General features: G+C 40.6%; 3 protein-coding genes across 3 annotated transcripts; 1 reads left to right on the top strand and 2 right to left on the bottom strand.

The window, feature by feature from the left end:
• Positions 1-252: 252 nt before the first annotated feature.
• On the top strand, positions 253-4,503 carry LOC132202694 (chromatin-remodeling complex ATPase chain Iswi). The gene is made up of 13 exons (XM_059629777.1): positions 253-459; positions 587-652; positions 712-881; positions 943-1,182; positions 1,239-1,380; positions 1,523-1,810; positions 1,869-2,047; positions 2,105-2,411; positions 2,469-2,663; positions 2,717-2,849; positions 2,911-3,059; positions 3,120-4,009; positions 4,105-4,503. Exons 1-13 carry the CDS (start codon positions 406-408, stop codon positions 4,385-4,387), a joined length of 3,096 nt encoding a protein of 1,031 aa, XP_059485760.1. The 5' UTR covers positions 253-405; the 3' UTR covers positions 4,388-4,503.
• Positions 4,417-8,449, bottom strand: LOC132202708 (spondin-1-like). Its single transcript, XM_059629803.1, has 12 exons — positions 8,306-8,449; positions 7,289-7,472; positions 6,948-7,227; positions 6,753-6,888; positions 6,482-6,688; positions 6,093-6,347; positions 5,795-6,044; positions 5,559-5,730; positions 5,297-5,507; positions 4,890-5,241; positions 4,647-4,819; positions 4,417-4,594 (listed from the first exon to the last, which is right to left on the bottom strand). The coding sequence occupies exons 1-12, from the start codon at positions 8,306-8,308 to the stop codon at positions 4,514-4,516; spliced, it is 2,304 nt and encodes a 767-aa protein (XP_059485786.1). The 5' UTR covers positions 8,309-8,449; the 3' UTR covers positions 4,417-4,513.
• Positions 8,450-8,723: 274 nt separating this feature from the next.
• On the bottom strand, positions 8,724-12,200 carry LOC132202700 (uncharacterized). The gene is made up of 9 exons (XM_059629791.1): positions 11,895-12,200; positions 11,536-11,822; positions 10,736-11,425; positions 10,497-10,682; positions 10,214-10,435; positions 10,102-10,157; positions 9,219-10,027; positions 9,025-9,160; positions 8,724-8,969 (listed from the first exon to the last, which is right to left on the bottom strand). The coding sequence occupies exons 2-9, from the start codon at positions 11,777-11,779 to the stop codon at positions 8,949-8,951; spliced, it is 2,364 nt and encodes a 787-aa protein (XP_059485774.1). The 5' UTR covers positions 11,780-11,822; positions 11,895-12,200; the 3' UTR covers positions 8,724-8,948.
• Between the last annotated feature and the right edge of the window lies 1 nt (position 12,201).

The raw sequence follows: 12,201 nt of genomic DNA, 5'->3' as shown, positions 1-12,201 counted from the left end.
AATTTTGCTATATATCCTGAATGTTTCGATTTTCAGCCGTCAGGTGCTGCTCTACGACGGAGAATAAGCTCTCTAGCGGAAGACGGAAGACCAAGAATTCGGCGTCCAGCGAAATCAATCTGTGTAAATAAATAACTCATTAATTAATAAAATAACCTGAAATAATTGCATTACACAGTAAACATCATCAAAAAATACTTATTACACCATTGATTTATTAAGAATTTTTCTAATTTTTGTTGCTAGATTCGATTTTCGCGCCGCCAACAGCGCAGAGGGCATTCCGCGCCGGCGCGCCGCCATCTTTATCTTTAGCTTCCATTCCCGCCGTGGTGCCGGACTGGACGTCAAATTTGCCGAATTTTTCAATTTTCCAAATCAATTCTGTCCAAAGTGTCTCGCAAGATGAATAAAGAGGACGAGGAGCCCATGGAGGAGGGAGACACCAATGAAAATTCGGTAAAAATCGTCAAAACCTACCACTTCTCGAAGTTTCAAAACAAGCGGCGTCCTTTGATAATTTTTGTTTATTTGCAGAATCTTGGTTTTGCAAAATTTTTCAATTCGAATTCGCTTATGATTACAGAATGCCGAATCAACTGGTGAGTCGTCCTCTCGTGGGGCGAAGTCGGACGACTTTGACACCAAAGTGGTATGTTGATTTTGAAAAATTCTTGTTCTTTATTACAAAAATTTATTTGAATTATGTAGGAGGCCGACCGAGGAAAGCGATTTGAATATCTGCTGCAGCAAACTGAAATCTTCAGCCATTTCATGAGTGGTAACAAAAGTGAGAAAACTCCCACAAGCCCTCTGAAAGTTAAGCCTGGCAGGCCTAAGAAGATTGCTGCTGAACCTCGTATCTCGGAGTCTGCTGCAGAGTGAGTTCCTCCTGGTTGCATTTCAAAAGAAAATTATTGATGATAATTTTTTTTTAATTAGTCACCGTCATCGCAAAACTGAGCAAGAAGAAGATGAGGAGTTGCTTGCAGAAACTAATGCCAGCGCAAAGGCTATTACTAGATTTGATGCATCTCCATATTACATCAAAAATGGTGAACTCAGGGACTACCAAGTTAGAGGTTTGAACTGGATGATCTCACTTTATGAAAATGGAATCAACGGAATTTTGGCTGATGAAATGGGTCTTGGCAAAACTCTGCAAACTATCTCTCTGCTGGGGTAATTTTAAAATAATTGCGTAGAAAACATGATGCTTAAATAAAATAATCTTGCAGTTACATGAAGCACTACAGGAGCATCCAAGGTCCTCATATTGTGATCGTACCCAAATCAACATTGGCAAACTGGATGAATGAATTTAAAAAATGGTGTCCCTCCTTGAGGGCCGTTTGTCTGATTGGTGACCAGAATGCCAGGGTGAGTTAGATTTAAATAAGTTTGAGAACCAAATATTTTTTCATTTTATATTGAAGGTTGACTAATAGAGCCATTCAAACAAAAATACTGTTATACTCTGCAATAATTTTGATTGATAATATTTTTTTGGTATTAATTCCAGACGACTTTCATTCGTGAGACTTTGATGCCCGGAGAGTGGGATGTTTGCGTCACCTCTTACGAAATGATCATTAAGGAGAAATCAGTATTCAAGAAGTTCAACTGGCGCTACATGGTGATAGACGAGGCTCACAGAATCAAGAATGAAAAGTCCAAGTTGTCTGAAATTGTGAGGGAGTTCAAAACCACCAACCGACTTTTGCTCACGGGTACGCCCTTGCAAAACAACTTGCACGAACTGTGGTCGCTTCTAAACTTCTTACTTCCCGACGTCTTCAACTCGTCTGATGTAAGTTCAATAACAAATCTTCCAACTTTGACAAATTAATCATTTCTGGAAAATTTAGGACTTTGACTCGTGGTTCAATGAGAACAACTTTGAAGGAGATCACAGACTTGTTGAACGTCTGCATTCAGTCCTTCGTCCGTTCCTTCTGCGACGTCTTAAATCAGACGTTGAGAAGAAACTTCTCCCCAAAAAGGAAGTGAAAGTTTTTGTCGGCCTCAGCAAAATGCAGAGAGAATGGTTAAAAATCTTTCTTAAAATAAAAACTTCTTCCTAAATTTAAATTTCAAATTGAAGGTACACCAAGGTGCTGATGAAGGACATTGACGTTGTTAATGGTGCCGGCAAAATTGAGAAAATGCGGCTGCAGAACATTTTGATGCAGCTGCGAAAGTGCTGCAACCACCCCTACCTCTTTGACGGAGCCGAGCCTGGCCCACCTTACACCACTGATGAACATCTCGTTTACAATTGTGGCAAGATGGTCATCTTAGACAAACTGCTTCCAAAACTACAGGAGCAGGGAAGCAGGGTTCTCATCTTCAGTCAGATGACTCGTATGCTTGACATTTTGGAGGACTACTGTCTGTGGAGGGCTTATAATGTAACTAGATTGAACAGTACCAAGAAATTTAATTTTATTGATTTATTACCTAATTAGTACTGCCGTTTGGATGGTCAAACACTGCATGAGGATCGTCAACGACAGATCAACGAATTCAACGAGCCGGGCAGCGAGAAGTTTGTCTTCATGTTGTCGACCAGAGCTGGTGGCTTGGGCATCAACTTGGCCACTGCTGACATAGTACTTATCTTTGATTCTGATTGGAATCCGCAGATGGATCTTCAGGCTATGGTAAATATTTTCTAACTGCAATTGACGGCAATATTAACAGAACTTGAATGCAGGACCGAGCTCACAGAATTGGCCAACTGAAGCAGGTCAAGGTTTTCCGCTTCATCACTGAAAATACCGTTGAGGAAAAAATTGTTGAAAGGGCAGAGGTCAAGCTACGTTTGGACAAATTGGTTATCCAACAAGGTAATGTTATGAACAGCAAATCACCTTTTTTACTAATTTAAATGTGGTTTTAAATTTACAGGTCGATTGGTGGACAGCAAGTCTAATCAGCTGGCAAAGGATGAAATGCTGAGCATGATTCGTCACGGAGCTAATCACGTCTTTGCTTCAAAAGATTCAGAAATCACTGATGAAGATATTGACACCATTCTTGAGAAGGGCGAACTGAAGGTTAGTTTTATACAAATTTATACATTTTGAAATTAGTCGCTAACATTTTAAACAATTCAGACTGAGGAGCTGAAACAAAAAATGGAATCTCTCGGAGAATCATCTCTTCGCAACTTCACCGTGGATGCTCCCACCGAGTCCGTCTACCAATTTGAGGGTGAAGACTACCGCGAGAAGCAGAAGATGTTTGGCATTGGTTCCTGGATTGAACCCCCAAAGAGAGAGCGCAAAGCCAACTACGCAGTTGACGCATATTTCCGAGAAGCCCTGAGAGTGTCGGAGCCGAAAGCACCAAAGGCGCCTCGTCCGCCAAAACAGCCCATTGTCCAGGACTTCCAGTTCTTCCCACCTCGCCTCTTTGAACTGCTTGACCAAGAGATTTACTTTTACCGCAAATCAGTAGGCTACAAAGTGCCCAAGAACCCTGAACTTGGCTCTGACGCAAACAGAGTGCAGAAGGAGGAGCAACGCAAAATAGATGATGCTGAACCTCTGTCAGATGACGAGCAGACAGAAAAAGAGCGCCTGCTCACGACAGGTTTTACAAACTGGTCCAAAAGAGACTTCAACCAATTCATCAAAGCCAATGAGAAATATGGCCGCGATGATATTGAAAATGTTGCAAGAGACGTCGAGGGCAAAACTCCTGAGGAGGTCATGGAGTACAGTGCTGTTTTCTGGGACCGCTGCTCAGAATTGCAGGATATTGATCGCATCATGACCCAAATTGAGAGAGGAGAAACAAAGATCCAGCGTCGTGCCAGTATTAAGAAGGCCTTGGATGCTAAGATGGCGCGTTATCGAGCCCCATTCCATCAACTGAGAATAGCTTATGGCACTAATAAGGGCAAGAACTATACCGAGGAAGAGGACAGATTCCTTGTGTGCATGCTGCATAAGCTAGGGTTTGACAAGGAGAATGTGTACGAGGAGCTGAGGGCTGCAGTTAGGTAATTAATAGTTTTTCTATTGATCATTTTCATTTGAATGAATGAGACGACTAAATCCAAACATATTCTAATTTTTTGTATTATTTTACTTTCAGAGCTGCCCCACAGTTTAGATTTGATTGGTTTATCAAGTCTCGCACAGCTATGGAGCTGCAGCGTCGTTGCAATACTCTGATCACCCTGATTGAGAGAGAAAATCAGGAACTCGAGGAGAAAGAGCGTCAGGAGAAGAAAAAGCGTGGTCCCAAGCCAGGCAACTCGCAGGCCAACGCGTCTCAGGCAGCTTCGTCCAGCACACCTGGCAGCCAGAAGAAGCGTGCCGAACCAGCTCCCGAAACAAAGGGAGGAAGAAAGAAGAAGAAAGTGAGTGAGAAATGAACAGAGGTTGACAAGATTTGAAATTAATGATTCCATGTATTTAGTTTCTAAGTCTAGCGAAGTAATTTATTTTTTGTATTCTAGCCTAGCAATATATTTGAATGTGAACCCTTAAATGACTCACTTTCAATTGCATGCCGGCAAATTACATTTCTTGCGCTTGGACAGTTTCTTCGGGCAAGGTTTTCCACCATTTTGGGCCTCGAGCTAAATTAATAATATTAGAAATCAATTTAAATTTAATTTAAAATCAACATACTTTGATCATTCTGGTCCTCTCTCGGTGGCCAACCCCGCAGGAAGCACTGCATTCAGACCATTCGGCCCAGGGTGTAATCATACAATCAACTGGTGTCAATGGTGAAACATAGTCAACAGAAGCTAATTCTTCCTCGGTTAGCTGTTTGGGGATTGAACCTCCCATGATCGCTTCTATAATTATTATCATGTACCAGTTTCTTTGCATCCATTTAATTTTTCTAATTAAATATTTTTTCTATACCTTTGACTGGACCACAAATTTCCTCGCACTTCTCGGGGCTGTCAAAATTGTTGGCATTTCCTCGGCATCCTCCGTAAATGAATTCCTCACATTGTCCATTGGTCGAGTTAAAAAAGAATCGTTGGAAATATCCTCGGCAAAGACCAGGTTCTTGGTCTAAAGAGCAAATCTCCTTGGCGTCTGAACGGTTGATTTGGCATTCTTGCTGGTGGCAGGGGGCCCATTCCTCCAGCTGGCAATGTTTTGGAGGAATGTGTCCAGGCCCAAGGAAGAATCGAGAACGGCCCCGACGTCCAGTTCCACAGGACACTGTGCATGGACTCCAGTGGCTCCACATTGTCACGTGACAACCCTAATTTTTTTTAGGAGACTGAAAATATTTCTTATTATTTAATTAAAATCCTAACCTGCTCAAGGTCGTTTGAGACTTCGGTGTAGCAAACCGCTCCCTTGACTCCCACACAGTCCTTTTTCTCCACCAGAGACACGTCTGTGCACTTTTTCCTGCCCATTCGGTTGAGGAAGTGTCTGTTCCTCATGCTGAACCCGTGGCCGCACATCACTGAACACTCCGACCACAGGCCCCATTCGGAAACGGCGCAAATTTCATCAAAGCCACTTTTACTGATGATTAATTTTCACCAATAAGCAAACGAGCTACGCACTTACGGACAAGTTGCTTCTTCGGCAGCACACATTTCCTTGGCGACAAGTTGCCTGCCGCAACCCATCATTTCGGCTTTCTGAGGCATCAAATACTTTCTGCTTCTCATTCTCAAACCCTTTCCGCAAGTAACAGAGCATGGTGTCCACTCATCCCAGTCGCCCACTCGGCACTCGGCTGTAGATTTTAATAAAAAACATTTTTTTATTAATGTTACTGAAATTTTAGTATAATTAATTACGCCGGTCAGTATCCTCATCGTTTTCCGCTGTAGCAGCCTCAACTGCGTCCAGAGCGTCGTCATCATCTGGATTGACAACGTAATCACAATCCCTTGGCACCACGTTCTGCCTTTTGAAGTAAAGCCGTGCCAAAGGTTCAATTGGTGGCGCTTCAGGGTCAGGGTTGTAAAACGGCGCGGTCTCGTCGGCCGGCCAGTTCCTAGTGATTTTCCGAACGGGTTGCCGCGGTTCCGTTGGGTCGTTTGGTGACTGTTGGTTTATTAAATTAGAAATATTTAATCAAATTAATTTTCTTACCATGTACGTGATTCCTCCGTCGGTACCAGCATCGTAGGGCAGGAGGTCGACGTTGTGACTCTCTAGCCAGGTGCAATTTGGCAGGCACAGGTTTAAACCTGAAACTCCAACAATCCAATCGGGCGAAGGTCCCAACATGCTGACCAGGGAAATTTCGGGGTGTTTCTTGTCAACCCTGAATGTCGAACTGGTATTAGCGTTGACGTGCGGGTGCCAAAGACCTGCTGCTTTTACTATCGTTCTGATGTGTTGACGCTAAAAATTCAAAGAAATGTAAATATATTGTTTTAATAGAAGTTAACTAATTGCACAATAAAAATTAAAGAAAAAATTAAAAAAAAATATATTTTAATAATAATTTAGAATGTTAAGGTTTAATTATTATGGACCTTGGTGCGAAGCTCGGCCTCCATTGTCCTTGGCGATCCCCATTCGGCCAGTTGGCGCAGCCCGTCAGTAGCCTTGTGACCTTCGCCCCAGACCAAAAAGGATGGAGTGTGTGAGGCACCAATGACGTCGCTGAAGTGCGTGAGCCACAAATTCGTAGGGAAATCCTTGGGGTGCGTTTCTGCTGACCACAGGCCCTCAAACATCACCTGAATAATTAAAAAAAAAATTAATTTCCATTTTTATTTAAAATATAATAATTTGATTTTTAACCTGATACTTGGCTTCGGAACATGCGCAGCACTCATCACTCTTCACTCCGTTCTCCAAAGTTTGCGGCTCGCAGGCTGTCAAACTAAGACCGCCGTCGTCCATGTACCAATTATTCTCGTCTTCGAAAACCATCGCCCTTTATTTATTTATTTTTTTAATTATTTCAAATTAAAAAATTTAATTAGAGTAATTTACCTGAAAACAACGCAACCTGATCCAGCCGGAGGAGCTGTCCACATGACCTGGACCTCTGTTTTATCTAATAGGGCCTCAGACTCTTTAACCGTGTTGATGCAGCGCTCATTGAACGCGGTCAGAGCGTCGCCGAAAAGTTGGAATCGGCCCGCTCTCTGCGGTGACCAGGGGTCAAGCTTCCGTCTGTGTGGAGCTGTTGGTGCTCCGAGCGCTTCGACGGTCATCATGAAGCGCCGGAACTGCAGAAGGCGAGAGTGCCTGCGAGGCCCCATCAGCGTGACTTTGAATAAATTTTATTTTTTTAATCCACAAATTTTTATTTTGGGAGGAAAAAAAGATACTTGTGTAAACCGTTCCAGGCGTATAGCTGTCAGTCTCGCCACCCAGTATGATCTTGTACCCATTGTCTCCAGCAGTCTTGAGTGCCGCGGTTACTTCCCTCGGTGGTTCCCTATTGCATTTTTTGGCCAGACAAGAGCCGACTGCCAAAAAGAGCAGCAGCAACGAGATCCTTGCCATTTTGGCCTGCAAGAGACATAGGAATATTAATTATCTCTTGAAGCACACAAAAGCAGTGACCTCATCTCTTTTTATTGCTTATAAAACCCACACACGCGCATCACCATATTATGTATCAACAAGTTTATTTAGAGCCGTTTTATAATTCTGAGAAATAGAGAAAAGGGTGATACAATTCTATTTATTGACAAAAGCCACATTGATGGTGCAGTTATACAGGAAAATATGAATTAACTTTTTGAGAACAAAATGTGGATATTTTTTATGAATAAGTCTAACCACAACATCCCTTAGGGATATAAATTAATTATATGATGATTCGATCAAAATAATAATATTATATTATTGTACTATCTATATTACTCAATATTATACACATGAATCTGACACGAATGTAATAACTGCTGTTTAACGTCGGAATACCATCTTTCAAAATCGTGGCCTGGAAAAAATTACAGTTTGCTTTGGTATTATTTTATTTTTTTAAATCGGATGAATTAACCATGCATAATTAAAAAATGGCGAGTTGAGAGTTAAGCATTACTTAAAAATAATATTATACACCCAGGTTCTCGTTGAGCGTAAAATTTTGTTTATACAAAATTATACAAATATAATTTTTTTGACTATATTTTAGTCTTAGTTTTTAAATAAAAAAAAATACTAGCAAACAGCTAAAAAAAATTCTTTAATAATTAGTTTAAATGCAGCTAAACTCCAGGTTACTAAATAACTCATTCTAAAAAACAATAATTTGTAAGACGACATAATGAAAATTACTTTTGGTAATTTATATTCTTTATTTAAAAGAATAGAACTATTTGGGAGAAAATACTTGCCATGTAGAGTTGTGTGCAGATAGCCTCCTCCAACGCAACTGCGAGTGAAGCTGCGCCTCGCCTTGGGGTCACAGCTTACAAGAGCAACAGCGACCCTTGTTATCTTTAATCCAGCAGCTTCACATCAAGTGCCTTTTGAGGCGTCTGGCGTTCAGTCATAGACAGGGGAGCGCAACATATTTTTTTGGGAGTCGAGATCTTTCAAACACTTTTCTAAATATCCAATACATCTTTGCATCAGAAGCGCTGTATTTGTTCAAGTGCTCTTTTTTAAAAGCAATATCATCGCAGCAACTTCACGTTTAAATTTAGCTCTTGTGATTATAAAGGATTTTTTTTAAAGTTTAATAATCATAAACAATCTCCTACCAATGGCAAGTTAGAATTTAAAAAGTTTTCAAAATTCTATATAATTATTTCGATGCTTTATGATTTCATTGATTTCTTCGTAAACTCTATTTCAATATTTCTCAAAAGTACAAGTCAAAGAAATTTAATCTTAAATTTCTTCTTGAAGATTTTGTTTTGCATCTTTATGCAACTTAAGGAATACAAAATTTTCTGACGCAGGAAACTGAAATACTTCATAAGTGTAGCATACTCTTTCAAGGCCTCAGAACTTTGGTCAATTTTTAATGATCCATTACTGGTGCGATTGGGAATCCTAGGATAATAGAAAATTTATTTATAATATTAGGACATAATTTAATTTAACTCACATCTTCTGCAGCTTCAGTGCTCCTTGCGGTCATAATTCGGCTTGCTTTCACCAAATGCATTGGCATGTTCTTCTTTTTCACGCATCTGATGAAGGTATTTTGAGAAACAGGGTCATCAACAACAGAGCAGTATTGCCTAATAAAAAGAAGAAATTAATAAAATTTGAAAATTAATTTAAAAAAAAAAGACAAACTTGTACAAAGACTGCATTGATTTTCGTTTCTGACATATCCTGACGACTGGCATTCCCTTGTAGGTTTCTTGGACAAGAGGAACTGCACTATCATCAATGTCTTTGAGCACCACCTCAAGGAAGTTCTCCAATGTCTTTCTTCTTGCCACCAAAACACCTTTCTTATGGCGAGGAGGCTTACCTCTTGGGGCTGGAGGTGGAATGTTTTGCCTTTTCATATGCTTACGAAGCCAGCCACTGTAGGTGGTGTCTGGTAAACCAATGGTGGCTCTGAACATGTTCTGACAGACTCTGTGCCTCTGTCCGTCTCTGGTGTTTAAGAAATAACGGAAAGTGAAGGTTCTTCCTCTAACATCGTACGAAGTCTTGCGAAGCGGAGCCAAAATTTCTATTGAAGACATGACAAATTCCATTTTATTTTTCTTGCTCTTGTTCCAGAATTTCTTCAAAATTTCTTCTCGTAAATCCTCAGTGAAGAGGTGACACATAAACTGATTGACTGTCTTATTTTGCCTGTGTTTGTTTGGATCACAGGCTGGCTTTAGCTTTGCTCTTGCTTCCTTCTGGATGATCAAAGTTGTTCCGTCTGCTCGCTTTACTTTTGCTTCATAAGGCAGTCCAGCCTCTCTCAGCCTAGCGTTGACTCGGTCAAATGTGCTTGTTTTCATTGCTTTGATTTCCTCGGCGGTTCTCTGGGAAGCAGGCTTCTCCAGTGCTTTTTTCCTGAACTCTTCTAAAGGAAAAGGAGCAGGTTGTAGCTCATCAAATACTTCCTCCACAGTGTCTAAATCTGCTGTAATTTCATCCTGCTGCAAGCAATTATATAAAATTAAATTATAGTAAAATCTATAGTTTTGGAAAGAGAGAAATTACTCAATCTTACATTGGCTTGGTTGGCTTCTGCAGCAATTGAAGCCAAAAGATCATCATCGTCAAGGTCTAAGAAGTTATTGATTTAAATAATTTTACTGATAAGGTTAATTTTAATTCCTTACCACAATCCATAGTATTGTCAGGCCCATCTCCACCAACAGAATGATCGTCACCCTCATTTTCTTCAGAAATTTCCCTAATTGTTGCACTTTTGTCGTCCTGAATGGCACTATGGTTCACTAAGGTGCCAAACATTGTACTCTGATTTGCCTCAAAAGATGGGCCAACATTGAAACTGTTCACGCCATTGGATACAGTTGTCACAGGATTCGAAGAGTTGTTTACTGTAAAGTTAAATTCATTTATCAACTATTAGCTAAGTCCATTAGACAATTTATAGCTTACCAAGCACAATGACGGTGTCAGAAGACCTGGCGCTATCTAGTACAAGGCTCCCATTCAGACTAAGTATGGGCTTTGCAGTTCTAGTTAATTCTGTGTTTTCAACTTGATCCATAGATTTGCCAATTTGCTTGGCAGGTGAGGATGTGTTAGTTTCTGCTGAAGTCTCAGTGCTGGTGGTTGGGACATCTTAAGTATTGAATATATATTTATAAAATTTATAATAATTTTGAAATTTTTACCTCTATTGCAGTCTCTAATTTGATGTTTTGCCAGCCAGACGGAGCAGTTGAATTTCATTCCACAGTACTGACAGTTGGTGGGGGCACTGTGCTTGGCAAATATAGTCAGATTCATGAAACGGTCACAATAGAAACACTGCTGGCCCCTCTCATGTGCCGTCTTTTGATGGCTAATTAGAAGAGATTGGGATTTGAAAGACTTCTGGCAGGTTTTGCACTTGAAGCTGTTTTCATGTTTGAGCGCCGTATGCTTTATGAGGGAAGGCTTGTCACACGCCCAAAAAGAGCACTTTGGACACTCAAAGACACTCTTGGGCCCTTCCTTGTGTCCCACCTGCAAATGCCTCTTCAGCTCAGACTGTGATTTGAAGGCTCGGACGCACTGGGACACTTTGCAGCAGAACGGGAAGTCGTGCACCATTCTGTAATGGTAACGAATCTCCTTCTCGTTGATAAACATGCCTTTGCAATTACTGCATTTAAGCATTTTCTCATCACAAGAATCTTCTTCCTCCTCTTGTTCACTTTCATTGTCAGACTCCAAAATCTTTGAAGATGTCTCCCCTTCTTCCTCCGACTCCTCGTCTGGCAAGTCTGATATCACCTGCACACTAACAACTTCTGGCTGGACATATTGGTCTTGACAGAAGGCCAGAGGATCTCTGTCAGTTGCAGTTTTATGTCCTCTGCCTGGAAAAAAGACTCTTTAATTTCTTGTGCACAAAACGATAAGAGATTTTTGAATAATTTTTATTTGTACACAACTATAGAAATTTCATAAAAAAAATTCAAGCACACACCTCTCCCTCTGCCCCTTCCTCGACCTCTGCCTCTTCCTCTTGTGCCTGTTGTTTTCCTTGGGATCCACTCGGAATCATCCCTCTCATAGTTTGAACTGTTGACCCAAACTGTGTCAGGCATCTTCCGAACATTTGAGTTTGAAGGAGATGATGTCGCAAGTTCAACAATTTTAATGCTGGTTCCTCTACCTCTGCCACCATAGGTCTTTGCATATGGGTTCTGGTTTTTTAGATCTCTACTCATATTTTCTTGATGTTTTGACGGTCTCTTCAACCAACAACAGGGCCTGCAAATTTATACAAAAGAAAGTTAAAATTTTGATTTTTAAAAAAGCCTGGGAAAAATAATGTGCACAAACCTAATTTTTAAACATTTTTGTACAAAAACCAACTTTCAAAATGGAAAGTAGCTATAATTACTGGCAACCGCGGCAACGCTATTTTGGCAAAAGTTGCAAGCAAAATATATTTATTTCCTTTGTTATTGTTTGTATTTTAAACGCCGGACGTTTTTCGGGTTTATCATCCCTTGCGTCGCCTCTCGGCCACTCTCGGCACCCCAGCATGCAAACTGGCAGTGCTGCCATCTCTATTCTATTTATTCAGCTCTAATAATGTTGCAACCTTTGATTGATTTCATTAAAACCTTTTAACGAGATATTATTA

Source organism: Neocloeon triangulifer, unplaced genomic scaffold, assembly GCF_031216515.1.
Source record: "Neocloeon triangulifer isolate White Clay Creek 2 clone unplaced genomic scaffold, ASM3121651v1 ptg000002l, whole genome shotgun sequence".
NCBI lineage: Eukaryota > Metazoa > Arthropoda > Insecta > Ephemeroptera > Baetidae > Neocloeon > Neocloeon triangulifer.
The sequence above is the reverse complement of the archived record's forward strand: the minus strand, read 5'-3'. Positions and strand labels throughout refer to the sequence as shown.